Raw genomic sequence first — 24,916 nt, forward strand, 5'->3', positions numbered from 1 at the left:
CAGTGTTATGTAGCTTTCTGAGTACAGGTCTTTTATCTCCTTGGTTAAGTTTATTCCTATGCACTTTATTTTTCTTGTTGCTATGGTAAATGGTATATTTCTTTTAGTTTCTATCTCTGAGATTTTATTATTGGTGTACAGAAATGCCTTCGATTTCTGAATGTTGACTTTTTACCCTGCTATTTTGCCAAATTCACTTATTAGGTCGAGTAGTTTTTTTGTGTGGAGTCTATAGGGTTTTCTATGTACACTATCAGGTCATCTGCAAATAATGACACTTTTACTTCCTCTTTTCCAATTTGGATGCCTTTTACTTCTCTTTCTTGCTTGATTTCTGTGGCTAAAACTTCCAAGACTATGTTGAATAGGAGTGGAGAGAGTGGACATCATTGTCTTGTTCTTGACCTCAGGGGGAATGCTCTCAGTTTTTGCCCATTGAATACGATGTTGGCTTCAGGTTTCTTGTATATGGCCTTTATAATGTTGAGGTGTGCCCCCTCTATTCCCATTTTGCTGAGTGTTTTCATCATAAATGGGTGTTGTACTTTATCAAATGTATTTTCTGCATCTATTGATATGATCATGTGGTTTTTGTCTTTCATTTTGTTTATGTAGTGTATTGCATTTATTGATTTGTGAATATTAAACCACCCTTGTGTCCCTGGGATGAATCCCACTTGATCGTGGTGTATGATCTTTCTAATGTGTTGCTGGATCCGGTTTGCCAATATTTTGTTGAGGATTTTAGCATCTATGTTCATCAGTGATATTGGCCTGTAGTTTTCTTTCTTTGTTGTGTCTTGACCTGGTTTTGGAATTAGGGTAATACTGGCTTCATAGAACGAGTTTGGGAGTCTTCCCTCTTCTTGGATCTTTTGGAGTAGTCTGAGGAGGATAGGAGTTAGTTCTTTCCTAAATGTTCTGTAGAATTCCCCTGTAAAGCCATCCGGTCCTGGGCTTTTGTGTGCCGGGAGTTTTTTGATTACTGCTTCAATTTCATTAGATGTTATTGGTATATTCAGGCTTTCTTCTTTTTCTTGATTCAGTTTTGGAAGACTATATGTTCTCAGGAATTTGTGCCTTTTCTTTAGGTTGTCAAATTCCTTGCCATACTGTTGTTTATAGTAATTTCCTACAATCCTTTGTATTTCTGTGGTATTGGTTGTGATTTCTCCTCTTTTGTTTCTGATTTTATTTATTTGTATCTTCTCTCTCTTTTTCTTCATGAGCCTGGTTAAAGGCTTGTCAATTTTGTTTATCTTTTCAAAGAACCAGCTTCTACTCTTGTTGATCTTTTGAATTGTTAGTTTAGTCTCTATGTCATTTCATTGTACTCTGATCTTGATGATTTCCTTCCTTCTACTTGATCTGGGCTTTGCTTGTTGTTTTTCTTCTAGTTTTTGTAGCTGTAGGGTTAAATGTTTTATTAGAGATTCTTGTAGCTTTTTTAGTTAGGCCGGTATTGCTATGAACTTTCCTCTCAGGACTGCTTTCGCTGTATCCCATAAGTTTTGGGTTGTTGTGTGTTCATTATCATTAGTTTCCAGAAACTTTGATTTTTTTCCTTGATGTCATTGTTAACCCATTCATTATTTAATAGCGTGTTATTGATTGTCCATGAGTTTGAATGTTTTTGAGTTTTTTCCTTGAGGTTAATTTCCAATTTTAAGGCATTGTGATCTGAGAAGATGCTTGATATAATTTCAATTTTCTTGAATTTGTTGAGGCTTGCTTTGTGTCCTACCATGTGGTCTATCTTTGAAAATGTTCAATGTGCACTTGAAAAGAATGTATAATTTTCTTCTTTGGGGTGAAAAGTTCTATATATATCGACCAAGTCCATTTGATCTAGAGTGTTGTTCAGTGCCTTAATATCTTTGATGTTTCTTTGCTTCGAATATCTGTCCATTGTTAACAATGGGGTGTTAAATTCCCCTACTATGATTTTGTTGCTGTCTATATTTTTCTAGGAGTCTTTCAAAATTTTTCTTACATATTTGGGTGCTCCTAAGTTGGGTGCATATATATTTATGAGGGTTATATCGTCTTGATGGATTGTTCCCTTAAGTATTATGAAATGTCCTTCTTTGTCTCTTTTTATGGCCTTTGATGTGAAATCCATTTTGCCTGATATAAGTATTGTTACCCCAGCTTTATTTTCATGTCAATTTGCTTGAAATACTTTTTTCCATCCCTTCACTTTCAGTCTGTGTAGATCTTTTGTTCTAAGGTGGGACTCTTGTTGACAGCATATATGTGGGTCATGGTTTCTAATCCATTCAGCTACCCTAAGTCTTTTGATTGGAGTATTTAATCCATTTCATTTAATGTTATTACTGATAAATAATTCTTCCTTGTCATTTCCCCCCTTTGTACTTGTGTTCCTATCTGTCTCTCTCTGTTTCTTCATCTTCTTAAAATATACCCTTTAGCTTCTCTTGCAATTCTGGTTTGGTAGAGATATATTCTTTTAGCCTTCTTTTGTCTTGGAAACTCCTTATTTCACCTTTTATTTTGAATGAGAGTCTTGCTGGGTAGAGTATTCTTGGTTGTAGACCTTTGTTTTTCATTGCTTGCAATATTTTTTGCCATTCCCTTCTGGCTTGTAGAGTTTCTGCTGAGAAATCTGATGATAGCATTATTGGGGCTCCCTTGTATGTTATTAGTTGTTTCTCTCTTGCTGCTTTTAGGATTCTCTCTTTGTCTTTCAGTGTTGCCATTTTAATTATGATGTGTCTTGAAGTGGGCCTGTTGGGGTTCATCTTCATTCGGACCCTCTGTGCTTCCTGGTCTTGCATGACTCTTTCTCTTCTCATGTTAGGGAAGTTTTCTGTCATTAGTTTTTCAAAGAGGTTTTCTATCCCTTGCTCTTCTTCTTCTCCTTCTGAAATTCCTATGATATGGATATTATTAAGTTTCATGTTGTCCTGCAGCTGTCTTAGAACCTCTTCAGTCTTGTTCAGTCTTCTTTCATTTTGTTGCACTGTCTGGGAGTTTTTGTTTTTGTTGTCCTCCAGCTCGCTGATCCGATCTTCTGCTTCCTCTAGCCTGCTTTTATTTCCTTCTACTGTGTTCTTCCATTCAGAGATCATAGTCTTCACTTCCTCCTGGCCCTTATTGATAGCTTCTATGTCCTTTTTCATGCTAGTGTAATTCTCACTAAATCCTTGTAGTTTTTTTGGAGTTCCTTGTAGTTTCTGCTGAGCTCATTGAGCTTCTCCATAATCCATGTTTTGAATTCCATATCTGATAGTTTGCTCCCCTCTATTTCATTTAGCATTCTTTCTGGGGATTCTACCTTTCCTTTCGATTGGGGGTTGTTTCTCTGTCTCCCCATTTTTGTGACTCCTATTCTTTGTTGGTGCTTCTTAAAATGATCTGCACTTCCTGGATCTGCCCCTCGTGTCATCAGATCCTATACCAGTCTGGCCCTAGTCAGCCTGTTAAAGACTTCCAGGGATCTACTGCCTTTGTCTGTCTTCTTTAGTTGTTAATCTATTCAATCTGTGATTAACCGTTCCCTTAAGGACTATGGGTGTGGCAGCTTAATTCCTGTAGGCAGGGCTTTTGCTTCCCCTCAGGCTGATGCCACTTGGAGGGGAATGGTCTGCCTGCAGTACTGGAGATGAGTCAACACTGGGACCCGGTCAGCTGTTCCCTTAGTCTTCCCCTCTAAGCTACTGTGCCAAACTTTCCCCAAGTGTCTTCAGTCCTCTCTGCCTTCCCTCTGCTTGAGCCCAGAGTAAGTGGGAGCAAAAAATTTTTTTTCATAAGTGATCCATTTAAGAGCTCTTTTTCTCCCACTATTTCTCTCTGGCTAGCAAGAAACCCTGTGGCTTTTTGATTTTTACAGCCGGATTCTATTTTACTTTCCATTCTGTTGCTGTAGGCTGGGAATCCCGGCTGGAGTTTAGACCCTGACCTCAGAGGGAGCCCTGGCTTTTGAGCTGTTTCTCAGGCTCTTCAGCTGTCACCCGTGTGAGCCTTGTCAGCCCTTTCGCATCTCTGCACTCGCTACCAGTCACATTGTGATGTAGAGGCCTTTTCTGTCTCTCCGTGGTTATAAGACTTCTCTCCAGCTAGTGTTCAGTTGGTTATTCCAGATGATTTCTCCAAAATTAAGTTATAAATCCAGACTGGTCCTTGGAGGAGGTTAGTGTAGCTTCCACTAACTCCTTCTCCATCTTTGATCTCTCTTAAGAGTTGTTTTAAATGAAGAAAGAGATGATTTTTGAGAGGGGGGATGATAGAGTAGTAATAGTAGCAGGTAGTGTCAAGACTCTGCAAGACAGTAAGTAATATTTACTTTGTATGTTAATAAAAATAAAATAAAATAAAAACAAAAATAGAAAATAGAAAATAGAGAGAGGGAAGTATGCAGGATAAAGTAAGAAAGTGGTAATGTATAGTATTAGATTTATATAGTAGTTGTATGCTATATATTTGGTGTGAAAGGGATGCTAAACAAAACTAATAAATAAACAGCAATTAAAGATGAAGGATGGGAGGGAGAGATGGTATGAAACAGATTGAAGAGATAGTTTAAAGAGAAAAAAAATTATTTCCCCTTCTTCTCCTTTAAAAAGAAAACTCTTTTTACTTCCTTCTTTAACTTAAATTTAAAATTAAAAAGAGTTTTTACTCAGTTTAACCTTTGTGTGCAGTCTTCTTTTTCTGGATTTACACCTGGATAAAATTCCTTGAGTTTCAATTTTTTTTTCTCGTTGGCTGGCTCTGAGGAGCTCTGGCTGGTTTCTGCGGCTGCTTTTCTCTCAGTCAGGGGACTGCTGTAACTATCTTCTGTGAGCCGCAGCATTGGGTCTCTTCCCACTTGTCCTGTGGCACCCTCCAGCAGTCCTCAAGCTTCTCTAGTAATGCTGTTCTGTTGGCACACCAGTGCTCATGTTCCTAGTCCCCGCCCTGCCTTGGATCCTGCCTTCACTCCTCCTCCCAAGAAGTCTCTGTGTTCTGAGCCACAGCACTTAGCTGTGTCCAGGCTGAGCACTCTGCCAGGCCATTTTAGACCCTGACAGAGACTGTGTTTCTGCTGCAGCTTTCCTGGCCCAATCCCACTTTTTTCTGATCAGTGGCACCGCGATGGATGCTCGCACCCACACCCAGTATGTTGTGCTGCCACCACCAGTCTCAGTTCACACAGCTTCCCAAAGTCTGGGTCGCTCGCTGTCCTCCCACACTTCTGGCTGGTTCACAGAAACCTTTCTATTGTTTCCCTATGGGACTCTGCTGTTTGCCACACCCACAGTAGGCAGCAATCTCCAAGCAGATTCTGGGTGGTGAACAGGTCTGCAGCTGTCCCTCTGGAGTGCGGTCCAGTAGGAGTACGGTGCCTGGTGGGTCCAGCGACTCCTCCCGAGAGTGCTGGCGAGCCTTCTGCCCCTTTTCCCTCAGCTCTCGCTGTCCCTTCCCCACTCGAGCTGTCCCAACTTTGTACTCACTCACTCATCTCCCTGTCCATCTCCCAAGCTTTCCAAGATAGGAGCAAGCAGAGAACACTGCTACTTACTTTGCCGCCATCTTCCTCTGTGTCATAAGATCAGATTTTAAATGTTTACAACTAAATTATCTTTGAAAGTAAATTATCTATTTAGAGGAAATGCAGAATGTTGAGTATGGTTGAATAAAAGCTAAGTAAGTATCAAGTGTTCAGCTTTTCTAACCACTATATATATATACTTAAATGCTTAGCAATTTACATGTTCATTTTCTGAACTTTTATAAGTTGTTAAAATTGTTTCACATGGTTATGCCAGAAACATTCATTGTAATTTAGAGCTTCTGATTGGAAAGAATAGATCATATCGTACTACTTCCTACAGCTCTTATTTTTGTTGAAATTTTCTACTGTTATTAAATAAAGTAATCATTTCTTGCTATTTTTAAACCCCAAAGATATCTCATCATAGTAATACATCTATATATTAGGGGAATAAATAACTTATTCATCTTCTCATGGGAGTTGTAACCAGTGAAGAAAGAGACAGCAAATGCAGATATCAACTTTACCAATAGATGTGATTGATGTAATTCCCAAATTTCAGTGCTCCCTACCTCTGTGCAGGATGGGTGTGGGTACTTCTCAGGGACAGAAGAAGCAAGAAGGAGTACAGGACCTTCTGACTCATTCTGTATTGGGCATCAAAGGGACAGTCAATCTCCTCATTCACAGGGAAACAAAGTGACCGCTCTTTGTGTGGAATCTGGCCAGCATCTTCCTTTAAGGACATGGACACAGGCAAGTTCTCTAAAAGTAAACACCACATAGAGAAAAAAAGTAGTTATTCCTCCTCCCCTACAGCTACCCACCCCAAAATTTTAATTGTGACCATTGTAGATAGAAAACCCTAAAAAGTATAAGCATCAGTAGTAATACATTGTTTTCCTCTCAAAATTTCTTATCACAGTTAACAAAGAATGCTCATGTAAGATATTTTTCAGACATAAACTTTTGATTTATTTTTTGACATATACAATATTTTGTTTTTAAATATATAAAGGAGTATAAGGATAGGATTGTGTATGTTAAATTGTTTCTCAAAATCTTAACTGCCTTAAATATTTGTAAAATTTTGAAAAGAAATTTTATCCTCTCTGTGGTATAGAAAGGGCTATAACTAAAGAAGTCATAGAGCAGTAGAACACAGATTTTCTTGACGCTTGCTTGGACTACTCAAGTATACTAAATCCTGAGAAGTTGAAGGTGAAAGGTACCCCTAGAGATGACCTCATCTTCTAAATTACATGGCTTCAGTCACAGATGATCTTAGCAGTTGAATCAGGTTAGAATATAAGATTTTTTATTTTTAGGTCAATGTTATTTGTTCCATGCTGTGTTCATATTTCAGGACAAGTTTCTAATTAAGTCTTTTTAACTATTATTGATCTGAGTGCATACTGTATTTCAATATGTAAATAATACTTAGATTTTTTTCTCAAGTGACTATGATTAGTTTAGAACCCTCTAGGGGACAAAATGGGCTGACGATATTCCATATACAATTTCTTTGTGAATCAATTTTGTTGTTTTCTATTTCAATGAACTATAGCCCATATGTCATAAATTCATATTTTACTCAAAACATCAGAAGAATAACTAATAGATAAATTCACTATCAGCCAAGCAAATGCTTTCAAAAATTAATTTCAGTTCAAAGATTCTTTGGTTTTCATTATAAATTTATTTTTTTAAATATATTTTGCCCCAATTTTTACAAACAAAACAAAGGAGTAGTTTGGAGTAATAAGTCATAAAATTTCTGTAAAATAATTACTTTACTTAGCTAAGTAATTAACTATAAAAATATAGTACAAAATATGTTTTCATACTTGTAAAGTAGCATGATATCATGTCAGAGAAAAAATACATAAATAAACACTAGCTCATAAGTTATTATAGAATGAGTGTTATCCATTTTTGACACTGTATTTAACATTGAACATTGATTAATAGTTATTAAAATTGTATTATGTAATATTTTGTCACATTTAATTTAATCAACAAAATGGGCAAATTATATTCTGGATAACTAAAAGTGTGTCTTGCTACAACTCCTTGAGTAATTTTTCTTTGTATATGGGTATAGGAGATGTGCCATTTTCACCTCAGAATTACTCTAAATTCTTTCTAAATAATTCTGTCTTAATATAAATTTTTGAGTTTATTTTAATGTAATTATAGATCAATATATTTGAGATAACCTTGTTATTCTAATTTAAAGCAACTTCTGAGTAACTAACAAATATTTGAGGGTAGCTGCCATGGCCTTCTAAGGTGAAAATGTCTCTTGAAGAGTTCATCTGTTATTTTGTTTTATCCTATTTTATTTCATAGTCACTAAATTAATTTACTTTCACTTGAACACATTGTTATACTAAGTAAATCTATATCTCCAATTATCCTTGATGAAAACTATTCCTTTTCAGTGTCATGGTCAAGTGGTCCTATGCATTTGCTTGAAAGCTTGAAATGTATAGTGAACTAAGGATTATTAATGCTAATGTAGGTGAGTCTTGCTTAGTTTCCCACAACCTGGTAGAAGAGAAAGTTACCAAAAGATGATAAGATAAGGAAGACTATGAAAAATAGAAAAACAATGAATAGTAGAAGGACATCTACATGCCTTCATATATACAGCTTCATGTAAATCTGAATAATTACAAAACTGTTACTTCCTTTTTCTTTCATTACATTATTTTTATTGTATTTTATTCATTACCATGTATCCTCTCTATACCATCTTCCACCTCCACCCACGTCCCTGCCTACTGAATCATCACACTATCACTTCTTTTTAATATAAGGTCTTACCTTCTTAAATATATTAGTATCCAAAACTTTAGGAGATCCAAGAAGGCAGAAGAGTAAGTGGAATCTACACTAACCTCTTCCAGGACCAATCTGGAACTAAACTGTAGAAAAATCATCCTGTATAACCAACTGAACACTAGCTGGAGAAACCTTATAATCACAGACAGCCAGAAGAAGCCACATCACTACAACAAGATCCATAGAGTGTAGAGGAGGTGCAATGGAGCTGGCTGGGATCCCATGGGTGGCAACTGAAGTTCTAGAGATATTTAAGTGGCCAGGAGATTTCCACTGAGAAGTGTGGTGTCTAAACACCAAGCTGGGCTACAAGCCTACAGCACCAGCACTAAAAGGAACCCAGATAAAATCTAGCTGTGGAAAGCAGCAGGGTTTGTATCTGCCAGGGAGAGATGGCTAGAGACTCAGAGACCTTCTTAAAGGCCCAATGGTTTGCAGCCACTTACTCAGGGCTCCAGCACAGAGAAGGAAGAGTGGACTAAAGATTCCTAAGGAGAGTCTGGAGTTGGTGGCTCTGGGAAGAGAACTGAAGGAACAACCACCAAGATCTCTGTGCTGAGTCATTCTGAACTGCAGAAGTCATGTTTCTCAGGCAGAGCACTCCTCTCCAAATGGCATTAGCCTGAGGGAAAGCAATAACCCTACCCACAGGAATTACTCTGTATCATCCTGTGGATCTTAAACTGGGATGCTGATTATAGCTTGAGGCTATATCAATGATTAGTTTAAGAACTAAAGTGGACATCTGGGAGCTCTACGAGACTTCAGCTGACCCTCCCAAAGGCTTGGTACTAATAAAAGCCAGTCTTGGTACACAGCCCCGGTTCTTTCTGCACAGAAGACCCAGCAGAGGGAGCCATACAATGTGGATCACTGATGGCTCTAAATAGGTTTTAATAGGGCCAGTCACAAGCACACCTACTTAATAGATAAAAACAAATACAAAAAGGCAGAAAAAATGGAATGACAAAGGAACAGACCCCAAATGAAAGAACAAGAGAATTTCCCAGAAGAACTAGGTGAAATGGAGGCAAACAATTTATCTGATAAATAGTTTAGAGTAAAGATTATAAGGATACTAAATAGCATGAAGAAAGACATAGTCAGAAATAAAGAATGCAATATCTAAGATAAATAATATATTGGAAGGAATAAACAGTAGATTAGATGAAGCAAAGGATTGAATCAGTAATTTGGATGACAAAGTAGAGAAAAAACATTCAGGCAGAGCAGCAAAAAGAAAAAAAGAATTAAAAGAAAATGAGGAGAGCTTAAGAAACATTTTGAACACCATGAAGCATAACAACATCCATATCATGAGAATACCAGAAGAAGAAGAGAGTGAGCAAGGTATTGAGAACCTATTTGAAGAAATAATGTCCAAAAACTTCCTTAATCAAGTGAAAGAAAAAGTCACAGAAGTCCAGTAAGCACAGAGAATTCCAAACAAGTTGGACCCAAAGAGGCCTACAAGACACATCATAATTAAAATGGCAAAGCTTAGAGACAGAGAGAGAATCCTAAGAGCCACAAGAAAAAAACAGGTAGTTAACTACAAGGGAGCTCTAATTAGACTATCATCTGGTATCTCAACAGAAACCTCTCAGACCAGAAGGGAATGGTATGAAATATTCAAGGTGATGAAAAGTAAGGATCTACAACCAAAACTACTTTACCCAGCAAGGCTATCATTTAAAATTGAAGGAGAAATAAGGAGCTTCCGAGACAAGAAAAAGCTTAAGGATCTTTTTAACACAAAACTAGTACTGCAACAAATTTTATAGGACTTGCTTTGAGAAAAGAAGAAAAATAGAAAAAAGAGGAAAATAGTCTAACAATAAAATGGGACTAAATACATAACTATCAAAAATTATCTTAAATGTAAGTGGCTTAAATGCTCCAGCCAAAAGACATAGGGTAGCTGAATGGATAAAAAAAAATCATATATATATGCTGCCTCCAAGGGACACATCTCAGATCGAAAGATACAAACAAACTAAAGGGATGAAAAAAAATTTCATGCTGGTGTTCGCAGCTGCCATCGCTCTCTAACGCCAGCGCCTCCTTCAGCTCACAGAGCTCCAGCCAAAGGAAAAGGGGGGTAACTAAAGAGGTCTCTCTACCATGGCTCGTACAAAGCAGACTGCCCGCAAATCCACCGGTGGTAAAGCACCGAGGAAGCAACTGGCTACCAAAGCCACTCACAAGAGTGCGCCCTCTGCTGGAGGGGTGAAGAAACCTCATCGTTACCGGCCTGGTACTGTGGCACTCCGTGAAATTAGATGTTATCAGAAGTCCACTGAACTTCTCATTCGCAAACTTCCCTTCCAGCGTCTGGTGCAAGAAATTGCTCAGGACTTCAAAACAGATCTGCGCTTCCAGAGTGCAGCTATTGGTGCTTTGCAGGAGGCAAGTGAAGCCTATCTGGTTGGCCTTTTTGAAGACATCAGCCTGTGTGCTATCTATGTCAAACGTGTAACAATTATGCCAAAAGACATCCAGCTAGCACGCCGCATACGTGGAGAATGTGCTTAAGAGTCCACTATGATGGGAAACATTTCATTCCTTAAAAAAAAAAAAAAATTCTCTTCTTCCTGTTATTGGTAGTTCTGAACGTTAGATATTTTTTTTCCATGGGGTCAAAAGGTAACTAAGTATATGATTGCAAGTGGAAAATAGAGGACAGAAATCAGGTATTGGCAGTTTTTCCATTTTCATTTGTGTGTGAATTTTTTTAATATAAATGCGGGGACATAAAGCATTAATACAAGTCAAAATGTTTCAGTGAACAAGTTTCAGCAGTTCAGCTTTATAACAATATAAATAAACATGTTAAATTTTTCTGGACAATGCCAGCATTTGGATTTTTTTAAAACAAGTAAATTTCTTATTGATGGCAACTAAATGGTGTTTGTAGCATTTTTATCACACAGTAGATTCCATCCATTCGCTATACTTTTCTAACTGAGTTGTCCTACATGCAAGTACGTGTTTTTAATGTTGTCTGTCTTCTGTGCTGTTCCTGTAAGTTTGCTATTAAATACATTAAACTATAAAAAAAATTTTTTCATGCTAGTGGAAAGGGAATAAAAGCTTGGATAGCAATAATTATGTTCAATAAAATAGACTTTAAAACTAAGGTTATAGTAACAGACAAATAAGGACACTGAATAATGATAAAGGGAACAATCCAACAAGAGGATATAACCCTAGTAAATATTTACACATCCATCATTAGAGCACCTAAATATGTAAAGCAAAACTTGGTGGACATAAAGATAGAGATTGACAGAAATACAGTCATGGTCAGGAATTTTAAAAGCACATTGACTTCAATGGATAGACTTACAGACAGAAAATCAACAAGGAAACAGGAACCTTAAAAGACACATTAGATCAACTGGATTTATTGATATCTTCAGAGCATTTTACCCCAGAGCACCAGAATATACATACTTTTCAAGTGCACATGATCATTTTCTAAAATCCACATGTTAGGACATAGAACAAGTCTCAATAAATTTATGAAGATTGAAATCATATCAAGCATCTTCTCTGACCACAATGCTATAAAACTGCAGAAGGACATTGGAAAACACACAAAGACATGGAAGCTAAATAACATATTATTAAACAATGAATAGGTCAATAATAAAATCAAGGAAGAAATCAAAAGATATTTTGAAACAAATGAAAATGAGGACAGAACAATCCAAAATCTGTGGGACACTGGGAAAGCGACCCTAAGAGGGAAATTCATAGCATTATAGGCTTATATTTTTTTAAAAAGAACAAAAGGAAAAAGAAAAATCTCAAATAAACTATCTAACTTTACACTTAAAAGAACTTGAAAAAGAACAATGAAAAAAGCCCTAACTGAGGAGAAGAAAGAAATAATAAAGATCAGAGCAGAAATAAATGACATAAAGACAAAACAAATACAAAAGATCAATGAATTCAAGAGCTGTTTCTTTGAAAAGATAAACAAGATAGATAAACCTTTAACCAGACTCAAGAAGAAAAAAAGAGAGAGGACCCAAATAAATAAAATTCAGAAATGAAAGAGGAGAAATAAAAACTGACACTGAAGAAATACAAAGGGTTGTTAGAAAATATTATGAAGAACTACATGTCAACAAATTGGACAACCTGGATGAAATGGATAATTTCTTAGAAGCATACAATCTTCCAATCTAAATCAGGAAGGATAAGAGAATCTAAATAGACAGATTACATCTAGTGAAATTGAAGCAGTAATCAAAAAATTCTCAACAAACAAATGCCCTGGACTGGATGACTTTACAGGTGAATTTTACCAAGTATTCCAAGAATAATTAATACCTTTCCTTCTCAAACCAGTTCATAAAATTTAAGAAGAGGGATAGGCTCCCAAATTCATTTTATGAAGCCAGCTTTATCCTAATTCAAAAACCATATAAAGACACTACAAAGCAAGAAAATTATAGACCAGTATGCCTGATGAACATAGATGCTAACATCCTCAACCAAATATTACCTAACTGAATACAGCAATGCATCAAAATGATCAGACACCATGATCAAGTGGAATTTGTTCTGGAATGCAAAACTGATACAACATATGCAAATCAATAAATCTGATTCACCACAAAAACAAAATGAAGGATAAAAACCACACGTTCATATAAATAGATGCAGAAAAGGCATTTGATAAAATTCAGCACTCATTTATGATAAAAACTCTCAGCAAAATAGCATTAGAAGGAACATACCTAAACATAATAAAGGCCATATATGATAAAACCACTGCAAGCATCATACTCAGGCAAAAACTACAAGCAGTCTCCTGAAGATCAGGAACAAGAAGGGATGTCTGCTTTCACCTCTTATATTCAACCTAGTACTGGAAGTCCTGGCCACAACAATCACACAAGAAAAATTTTTAAAAAAGGCAACCAAATTGGAAAGAAGGAAGAAAAACCATTTTTATTTGCAGAGGACATGATACTGTACATAGAGAGACCCCAAAGATTCCACCAAAAAACTGCTAGGACTGATAAATGAATTCAGTGATAGCAGGATACAAAATTAATATCCAGAAATCAGATGCACTTTTATATGCCAATAATGAACAAGAGAGAGTGAAATTAAGAAATCAATCCCATTCACAGTTGCTTAAAAAAGAATAAAATACCTAGGAATAAACCTAACCAAGGATGTAGAAGATCTGTACTCAGAAAATTATAGGGCACTGAAGAAAGAAACTGAAGATAAAAATAAGTGGAAGTACATACTGTGTTCATGGATAGGAAGAATTAACATCATTAAAATGTTCACACTACACAAAGTATTCTATAGATTCAGTGCAATTCCTAGCAAGATTCCAATGATGTATTTCACAGAACTAGAATGAATATTTTTAAAAATTTAAATGGAACCACAAAAGACCACAGATAGCAGCAATGAACCTGAGAAAGAAGAACAAAGTTGAAGGAGTCACACTACCTAATATCAAACTATACTATATGGCCATAGTAATCAAACCAGGAAGGATGGTGCCCACATAAAAAGACACATAGATCAATGGAACAGTACCGACACCCCAGAAATAAACCCACACCTTTATTGTCAATTAATATTTGACAGAGGAAGCAAACACACTCAGTGAGTTAAAAGTAGTTTATTGAATAAATGGCGTTGGGAAAATTGGACAGATACATGCAGAAAAATGAAAGTAGACCAGATTCTTTTACCATACCCAATAACAAATTCAAAATGGATCAGTACTTAAATGTTAGACCTCAAACCATAAAAATCAGAAGAAAACATAGGCAGCAAAATCTTGGACATTGCTTGTAACAATATTTTATCAGATATATCTACCCAGGCAAGGGAAACAAAAGAAAAAATAAACAAATGGAACTACATCAAACTAAAAATCTTTTGCACAGTAAAGGAAATCATCAACGAAATAAAAAGGCAATCCACAGAATGGGAGAACATATTCACTGTTACATCGGATACGGGATTAATATCTAAAATTTATAGAGAACTTACAAAACTCAACACCAGAAAACAGCCCAATTAAAAAAATGGGTAAAAGACCTGAATAGATACTTCTCCAAAGAGGACATAAATATGGGTAATAGGAATATGAAAAGATGCTCAATATCACTAATCATCAGAAAAATGCAAATTAAAACCACAATGACATCATCTCACACTGGTCAGAATGGCCATCATCAATAAATCAACAAACAGCTTCTGGTGAGAATGTAGAGAAAAGGGAACCCTTTTTCACTGTTGGTGGGAATGCAGATTGGTGCAGCTACTGTAGAAAGCAGTATGGAGATACCTCAAAAAATTAAAAATGGATCTGCCTTTCAACCCAGCTATCCCACTTCTGGGAATATATCTAAAGGATCCCAAAACACTAATGTGAAGGAACACAAGCACCCATATGTTCATTGCAGCATTACTTACGATTGCCAAGATACATAAGCAGCCTGAATGTCCATCAATAGATGAATGGATAAAACAACTCTGGGACATTTACACAATGAAATACTACTTGACCATAAAAAACAAACAAACAAACAAAAAAAACGAAGAAGATTTTACCGTCTGCAACAGTATGAATGGACCTGGAGAACATTATGCTAAGTGAAATAAGCCAGTCAGAGAAAGACAAGTACCATATGATTTCACTAATATGTGGAATCTAATGAATAAACTGAACTAAAAAGAAAAATGGAAAAGACTCATTGATGTAGAGAAGGATGACAGCTATTAGGTTGGGGAGAGGTTAAGGAGTGGAGGGACTGAGAAAAAGGAAAAACAGCTCATGGACATGGACAACAGTGTTGATTCTTGTGGGGAGGAGAGCATAAGAGGACTAAATGGTAATGGAAAAAAATACACTAAAGATGAAATAAAATATATATTTACATATATATTAGTATCCACTGTCTAATCACAATCTGAACATGATGTTTTAGAAAGTAGACCCATATATATAATTTAGAAAATAATGTCATGATGTTAACTAAAATATAAAAATTAAAATAATTTTTTACAACAGATAAATACTTCACTAAATTATATTTTCACTAGGAAGAAATTTTGAAAACATTTTTCCTATATTTATGTACAAGAATTAAAAATGTTCTCTATTTTGTGCTTTGTACCTTGTAACTTGCTAGAAAATAGATTATCATTTTAGTGTTGCTTTATTGTTGGCAGGCCCACAAATGCTCAGAGCTTGATTTCCCCACACAGCTTTGAAAATGAGAATGCCAATCAATCTATATGGAAACCAATATAAATGTATGCTAAATCTAAGGCTCATTTAAATTTTATTCCATAAAATTTTTATTTTTGGAAAAGTTCTTATACCCCAATAACACCCTTGTCAATGTAAACAACCTCCTCTTCAAGAACAATTATTATTTTTCTTTATTTAAATCATAAGGTACAATATTTTTATAGCAGCCTCAGGTAGCATAGTCACATTACTTTTTACCATAGTTTGTTTCCAGTTTGTAGCAACTAAAAAAGAATTTTCATATTATTATTACTACCAAAGATTAAAATGACATAAAACATGAAGGTTCCATGGGATTTATTACATTGTAATATTGCTTGACCTTTGAAAGTTGTAGTATATTAGACATTATTAATTTTGACAAACTGAGTTAAAATTTTTTGATCGTATTAGTATTTAAGGTATATTAATAACATGGCCCCTTGTTGCTGTGAAGATGGCCTCTAGGGAAATCAATGGACTTTGGTGGGTTCAAATTTCAGTGGTCAGTATGAGGCGTCCTACATCTAGATACAGTATTTTTGTTAACCAACCCTTTACTAAAACTAATGTCTGGACTTTAAATCTAGGGGCACTATAAAAACAGTAAAGTTTTTGTGGTACAATCATAATACATTATAGAATTTTAAGTATCAGTGGTCTGAATTTGCTTCCTTTAAGTGAAAACCAGAAGTCACAGAAACCAGATTTTAAAGAACTTTAGGAAGTAGGAACACCATTTCTTTCCTCTTACTTTTTGTTTCTTACATGCAAACCAGGTAAAGCTGAAGGCTTTTTCCCCTTCACAGGTTTGGGATGAGAATCTTGCAAAATCTGCTGAGGCTTGGGCGGCTACTTGCATTTGGGACCATGGACCTTCTTACTTACTGAGATTTTTGGGCCAAAATCTATCTGTAAGAACTGGAAGGTAGGAAGCAGTTTCACTGACACCATTTATCCACAGAGCTTCATTAGACTCCAAGGGGGACTGACACCCATTCCAAGTAATACCAGCAACTAGTTATTGAGTATGTGCCAGGCATGAATGCTTGATCTATGTCTATTTTAGATGCCTTTAATGAATATTTACTTGGTTAAAAGAGCTTAATAAGACCAGTGTCCTCTTTCACCCTTGAAGCACCCTCCCTTAGCCTGTATTCTTCACTTATGTCTCAAAATCTCTGAAAGGATCAGGCATGTGCTATACCCTCTATCTCATCTCTTCTACCTTAAAAAATTCCCTTGACTGAGCCAGAAACCAATCTTGTGTGTCTGCAACTTATCCATGGTTTCATTTATCTGTATGTGTGTTATACAAATTATACATATTTACATGTATATGTATATGCACATATACATATATATGCAAGTATATGCAACTATGGGAAAGTTTTTACTGGTGATGGGATAATTTTCCTTCCACTGTGGAATGTTATCATCCAATTCCAAAGACCCATTCTCTTTCATCTAGGGAGGGAAAATCAGGTGTGCTATTATTAAAATTAAAGTGATGTAAGTATAAGGGGAAAAAAAGCACACTGAATTCTAGTATTGCAAAAACTTTTATATATAAATTCTTAACTGTGTATAATATTCTGATGGAAGAAAATTTTAATATAGATAAAGTAAAGATGATGATTCCTGAAATATTTGCATGTCTGTTTTTGAAATGACCAGATACATACTTACACAAACATAGAATCACTTGTTCCAGCCCTGGGCATTTTTATGTTGGCCTTTTTTGAAGGAATAGAGGAATGTGAGGTGGTGATAGTAATTGTGAGGGGTGGGTATACTCTTGACTCATCGTGAACAATCTGCAAAATGGACAATTAACTTACAATTCAATATGAGTCTACTGTGTATTACCACTGCTGTGTTCTAAGTTCATGTTGCTTCTCTTTATACCTAGATACCGCTCTATTCTGCAGCTGGTCAAGCCATGGTATGATGAAGTGAAAGATTATGCTTTTCCATATCCCCAGGACTGCAACCCCAGATGTCCTATGAGATGTTTTGGCCCAATGTGTACACATTATACACAGGTTATATTAATTGTCTTGTTAATTTTGGGTTCATACTTTTAAAAAATGGTCTTAACTATCTTGGTGAACATGCCTTTTCTTAGCTCTGACTTCAGAAATGACATACTGGTTTATTTTTGCAGATGGTTTGGGCCACCTCCAATCGGATAGGATGTGCAATTCATACTTGCCAAAACATGAATGTGTGGGGTGCTGTGTGGCGACGTGCAGTATACTTAGTGTGCAACTATGCCCCAAAGTAAGTCCTGGGTAGCATGCTACTTATTTGAACCTTTCATGATGATAAATACATTCAGTCTGATAGGTATTTTAATATGACTATGACTTAACTAAAGTGGGCTGTCGTCTTGAATCTTCAGTTATTCCCATATACCTGAAAGATAATAAGCTTAAGATTTCTTTTTACAAGGAAAGGGATTCTGGGCTAAAATTGGTTGCAAAACAATCTGAGTATGGAGTTACTAAATTCTTCTCACCATCTTTTCTTTGTTAAGGTAATCGTAAAACAAACTTTGTGCTTCCAGGCTTTTGATAGCTACATAAAAAGGCATCAGAACCCAATCTTCTACACCACAAAATTTCCATCTCAGTGCTGGAATGCTGACTTACCTTTTTCACTAGAAAAACAAAATAAGCCTTTCTTTCTTCCTTGCTTTAAGAATAAAATTTTAAATTATAGTTTATTAATTCCTTAGATGGTTAAGGAGGCATTCAATATCAGAAGGGGAAATTTACAAGCTATGACTTCTTTTTAAATTGAGGCTTTGTCATGATTTAAATTTCATATTAAAAATTATTCAGTGATTTCATCCTCTGGCATGCATAAAAAGTATTGTGAAAATTGATTAAAGATTCTAAAATATGGCCATATTTATCAACATTTTTCAAAATAAATAAGCATGTGCTAACATTTGATAAAATGCCTTCTTGATGACAATAACTCTTTAGATGATAAAAGATTGCAATATTTATTCATGAGTCTATTCTCATTTTGACTAAATACCAAAATGTGCAAAGGATTTATGACACTTGGTGTTTCCAAAGTAAGTCCAAAACAAAGATTTTCTCCAGTGTTGCCAGTATGGGAAGAAAATGAGAAAAAGTTTCACAAACAACTGCATTACTCATTTATGTGGTAGTATGCCAGTGATTTTGTAAAGTTAGAAAAATAGCAATTTCCCCAATGCACCCCTCTTCACAATTATTAGAAGAATGAGAGTTGGAAAGTAGAATATGTCTGCATTATGAAAAGCATTAAACTATGTATTTGTTTGATATTTTCAGTCTCACTCCTTATTTTTCCTGTTAAGCTTTTACCTTTTTTTCTGACATAAATAGGCTAAGTAGGCCCCAAATGATGAAAGAGATTTTTATTTCATTCATTTAACCTTTCTGTCTTTGGCCAATGACTAGAATTTCTAGTACTATTGATGAAAGATTTGATTGTTTTATGGGTCCAAGAGATTTAGATATTGTGTTTATATGCTATATCTGTTGTAATCAAAACATTATTTTGAAACCTAGGCAATGAAAAACCTTTTAAAATCCTGATATGCGAACATGATTCTTCCAATGCCAGTATGAAGTTATCTCAAGCCTAATTGCTTTTCAGGGGAAAAAAATAGGAGGGAAAGGGAGAAAGAGACAGAGAGACAGGGTGGGAGACTTTAACAATGTTTATTAATTGATTTACTATTGAATATAATTACTTATTTTGTGGTCAATAAAATTCTGTGACTTATGTAAAAGTTTATAATATATAATTTTTAAATCTCATAACATTATAGTTTTAAATTTATATTACCAAAAATATGTGCTATATAATTCAGAAAGTTATATAGAATACATAAAAAAATACAAATTTAAAGTAGTATAGACTTGGTAAAAATATAGCTTTGGATAAAGATACATAAGGAAATAAATTTTGAATATAGAATGGGAGAGACTAGGACAAAGGAGCAAGCTACATCATAAGAGAATGGGCCCCCTCATATATTTCTCAGCAAGCTTGTAAAATTATCAAAATTATGCCTGAGAAAGCTCATCCAAAGGTCAGAATATAGATAGATAGAGTGAACAGTCTCAGAATCTCACTTCATTTTGTAATGTGAATAATCAGCATGTTTTTCTTATTTATAAATAAATATTTTATGAATTAAAGTGTGAATTTTTAACTCATTGATTTAAGCAGATAACTTCATGCCTATAGATACATTCTGAGTCACTGCTTGGTCTTATTCAGGTATTGAAGAAGATGATAGCCACCTGTCTCATACTCTAGTCTCTTATCTCCTGTTGTCTTACCTACTACCTTGACTTTTTATTATTGAAAGCCAAATTTTGTCCTGACCATTTAATTTCCTTCACACTGTTGGCCATATTGTTATTGTCTAGTACTCTAGTTATTAATTACCAGGACACTGAAAATACATTTATTACTTTCTCCTTTATAATTTAAGGAGCTAAATAACAGAGAGGCAGTGTGGCTGTTTATAACTCTCTTATATAATAAATTAATGTATTATTTTGATCATGGTCATCAATATAAAGAAAAATATTGAGAACACAAAGTAATTCAGTTAAATGTGTTCATTATCAAAAAATGAATTGTATTACTAAAAAAAGGTTATAAGTGTACATGTGGGGAAAAGTATTGAAATCACCTTTAATTGCTATGAGAATGGATTTTTCCATATTTCATTTTATAAATAATGAGAATCTACAATATTTTACAACTTTATAAACAAATCTTGTGAACATTTATAACTATTGTTTTGTGCTTATGATAACTTCCTGCTCATTTTATCATTTCTAAGTCTCTCAGGAAGTACTTTCCTTAGAAAGTCATTAGTGTGAGTTTTTTTAAGTGAATATGGTGCATGTACTCTCAAAGATGGTTACAGGAAAGAGATGTGGTGACTGGAATGAGCATTAAGCCTGGTGTCAGATAACTGATGGTGTTGCCATTCATTATAGTGAGTCACTTGTTATCTTTAAATTAAAATAATATTAATTCAGAGAGAAAATATTTTAAAAATAAGATATATAGAATAAGTTACTATATAAATGAGAAATGAATATAATTTTTAGTGCCTTTCAAAAGTGAAAACTTCTCAGAAAGATCATCATATGTCAATACATGTGATCATGTGTTTAAGCATAATAAAAAAATTTAAAGCAGCAAGTAATATTAATGCTACCTTCTTTTCTTTTTCTTTCTAGGGGCAACTGGATTGGAGAAGCACCATATAAAGTAGGGGTACCATGTTCAGCCTGTCCTCCAAGTTACGGGGGATCTTGTACTGACAACCTTTGTTTTCCAGGAGTAACATCAAACTACTTATACTGGTTTAAATAAGCTTATCTATTCTTCCAGGAAACAGAATGGTTTCTGGGAGTCATAGGTATATATATATATATATATATATATATATATATATATATATATATATATATTGAGTCTTGCACATATTATATATATTTTAAAATAATATTGTTTTCCTTTTAATATTCTTTGTATAAATTAGTGTTTGTCTACTAAGTCGGTTTAATCTTTTGAGGTCATCAAAACATCTATTTCTATTTTCTGACCTCTAAGTGTGAATGAAAATATTGTATATGTAGTATTGATATAGTTAATGCATTAAACTCTAAAACTTGTTTTCCAAAATAATTATGTTATGTTCCTAAGGAATAAAAGGTGTATGTGACCTGCAAGGCATGTGTATATATACATGTGTGTATATATACACACATGCACACACAAACATAATCGATTATGTAACACATAGATAATAATATCAGTCTGTAGTTAACTTGCGGGAAATTAAAAATATTTTATTCCAAATATATGTGAGGTTCTGGGACATTCCCGGCATCCACCTCTATAATACTCACAAAAATGATACTTTGCAAAATAACCCTCAGTGGTATCTGGATATAATAATTTAATTAAGCAAACACAAATTTCATTCTGGAGACATTTCCTCTTATTTGGGTTTAGAAAAGTATATGCTCAAAATTATGAAAGTTTCACATCATGCCTTTTACTTAATCTCTTCTATTGAGTCAGTAATCTTGTACCAAGTGCTTATCACATGCAAGGCATTCTGCTATTTATGCTCTGATAATGCAAAGACAGTCAGATATGGTTCCTGCCTCCAAGAAGCTCCAAAATATTCAGGAAATAATACATCCTAATGATTTGTAAAAACTTGTTATTTTTTTAACAAATTGATTTTCACGTTGCTTTAAGGAGATGAACACACAATAATGTTCACCTGTAGGTTGAGTAGGTGATGAGCCACACTGTCTAAAACATAAGGTTTCTGATCAGCATGAAATTTTAGCTACAGTGCTTGGAACCAGAAGAGGCAGGGAAGAAGTAAAAACTGCCCAGAAGTTACTGGATTCGAGTAGATAATTTTGACTTTGGAAGGCAGGAAGCAAGACCCTAAAGAAAACTGAAGAGACCAACAGAAGATGTAGGAGACAGGTATGAAGGTCACAGAAATAGGGCTATTGTCCAAAGATACCAGGTGAAGAGCTTCAGAAGGGCCTATTCTGAGGGTCTAATATCTTAAGGCCTGTCAGTAGGAAGTACAGGATGTCAGAAGGAAATACCCAAATGCCAAGGACACCTCCATTGCTTCATTGTCATTATTTGGTGAGAAGTAATCTGATCAGCATGAATTTTTGTGTCTCTGAAAGACCCTGAGTACACACCACAAATAGTTATGACATTTTTGTGAAGTAGCCCTCTTCAGATGACTTTCTGTGGACTAATAACCAAATTTTATTTCTATATCAATGTAGGAGAATATGTTCCATTTCTCAATTATTCGATTGTGGAAATCAAATCAAAGTTACTATGAGAATTTCACTCATGCGATTTTGGAAATGCAATGTTTTTTCATTTGAGACATTGCTTTCAGAGATAACTCGATTATCTGGGTCAAGACACTTAACAAAATATGCTGTGTGTGTGTGAAAGAGAGAGGGAGAGAGAAATTTGGGTTATATAATACTGCAATACTTCCATAGAATTACAGAATACATAAAAATGATTAGATCCAGAAGAATTAACAGAAAGAAGCTACTTGTTTAAAATTCCCTGTACATTTGCTATTTCTTAAGATGAAAACATTGAAAGACTACAGGTAGTTAATTAAATCCATTCAGTGGGGGAGAAACCCACCATTTGGAGTTTGGGTTTACATGATAAAAAACAATTGGTCTAATTCCATTTACAAACTGGATATGGTGACCAAATGTTTTCATACCATACTACTCTGCTTCTGTGAGCACATATATAGAAATTATTAAAAATAAATATTTTGGAGACTTAAATGAATAAAGAAAATAATTATATGATCAAGGCTCCAGTCCAAATTTTATAACATATAATAGGCAGTTAGAGAGATTTCCTTATAAAATTTGCTTATTTGTGTAGAAAGTATTTCTATTCTTGATCTTGCCATATTAGGTCCACAGAAGTAGAAAAATACTATTAAACCAAGGATGACAATTCTTACAGTTTACTGAAGTAGCTTTGTTTCTCAGTTCTAAAATGAATAATAATATTTGCCACATATTTCAGAGGTTCTTCAAGAGGTAAAACTACCATATTAATGAATTTATAGATATCTACATTTTCACTAATGTGAGACTTTTATTTAAGGTAAAAAGTTTTTCATGGGTTTTTCCTGGGCAGAAACTTTAATTCTTTGTACTTATCTCATCTTCTTAAATAGTAGCTATAATGTAATAAATGTTTATAAGAATGAATTTTTAGAATTAACTAAGAAGTCTAGAACTGCAACAATTCAGAGGAATCCCACCTTTCCAACTTTCATTAAGACAAAAATGTCTTCAATACAAAGCTTTGAATGCATCAGAAATCCAGATGAATCATCAAACATATCAGATTAAGACTAGGGTCTACACACATAAATTATACAACAGTTCGTTCCAAATCACAACTAGAGCTATAAGTTTATAATTTAACTACTCAGCTGAAAAATATAACGGGTATATTTGTTATTCTATGTGTACTTTTTAAAGTTCATCATATAATGTGGCCATGTGAAATGTTTTATTTCCCAGGCTAAAGCAAATGACAATTTGCTAGTATCAACACGATGTTTCATATCTCTATAGCATGCAACAATGGTGCTAGGGGAACTATCTCTCATTGTAATTCCCAGAGACAGAAAGGACCTGAGGATAAGCTATTTCATAAGAGCAGCTTTAAATAGTCAGTATTGAGGTTTTCATTTCAAAAGGTTCCATTCAAAATAAATAGAAATTAGCATATGTATTCTACAGCATGGGTACTATCTATGATATAGATTTTTCATACCACACTTTTTTTTAGTAGGAGAGTAAAATAATCTGTCACAATAAAGATTTTTTTTGGCTTTCACGTTATCAAAAGACTGGGAAAATTATAATTTTTGCTATTGAACTGATGGATTTCTTTATAGAATTGTATTTGAGTTGTGTAGGCACAGTCTTAATGTCCTTGTTTATGATAAACTTGCTTTTAAAATGTAGCAGAAGTAATTATTATCCTTTTTGCTTCTATTAAATCTAAGTGTCATCACTTCTCTGGGCCATGAAACTTTCCCTACCAACTTCATTTGACAGTGAGGTAATACTCACTTGAAACCATGGAAACGTTCATCTGAAGGCTCCAGGCAGCTTTAGCACAGAGTTGACCAAATGGCTAGAGCAAGTTCAACCAATACGATTCACTCAGAATACTTGAATTGAAACTATAACTATATATATACACACACACATATATATATATATTCTCATTAATACATACATTGAATCAATTTAATAACATCTACATAAGCAAATCTCATATATATTTAGATCAATTTAAGAGTTTTGGGTTCATACCTGGCCTATTTTATGAATGCATAAGCTAAACAGATCATTTGAATGTGTCCATGAAGGAAAATTAATGTTAGCCTGGGGTTGATGATCTCTGCCTTATATAGAAACATTCCCTAGGTCTTGCAGTATCATAAGATGAAAATTTTGACATAGATGGAAGCCTCTATCTACTGAAGCATTTAAGGAGAGTAAAATTATATATCTATCAGTGTAACATTATCTTTGTTTATATATGATTAAAAAAATATTGTCTTTATAATTATGGGGAAAGACATTCAAACACATCCAAAATGATTTTTAAAAATTGTGTCATGGTATAACTGACTTATGAGAGACCAA

At 34.6% G+C, this 24,916-nt stretch overlaps 1 protein-coding gene across 1 annotated transcript in view; it reads left to right on the forward strand.

Moving 5' to 3' along the window:
• Positions 1–21,029, forward strand: part of PI15 (peptidase inhibitor 15) — a 46,058-nt gene extending 25,029 nt beyond the window's left edge. The window contains exons 2-5 of the mRNA XM_090282886.1: positions 16,436–16,554; positions 17,539–17,671; positions 17,794–17,909; positions 20,894–21,029. Coding sequence (XP_090139012.1) covers positions 16,436–16,554; positions 17,539–17,671; positions 17,794–17,909; positions 20,894–21,029 — 504 coding nt within the window. The remainder of the gene's footprint in view (positions 1–16,435; positions 16,555–17,538; positions 17,672–17,793; positions 17,910–20,893) is intronic.
• The last annotated feature ends 3,887 nt before the right edge of the window (positions 21,030–24,916 follow it).

This window comes from Furipterus horrens, unplaced genomic scaffold (assembly GCF_987537825.1).
Source record: "Furipterus horrens unplaced genomic scaffold, mFurHor1.1.pri manual_scaffold_7, whole genome shotgun sequence".
Classification (NCBI taxonomy): Eukaryota; Metazoa; Chordata; class Mammalia; order Chiroptera; family Furipteridae; genus Furipterus; species Furipterus horrens.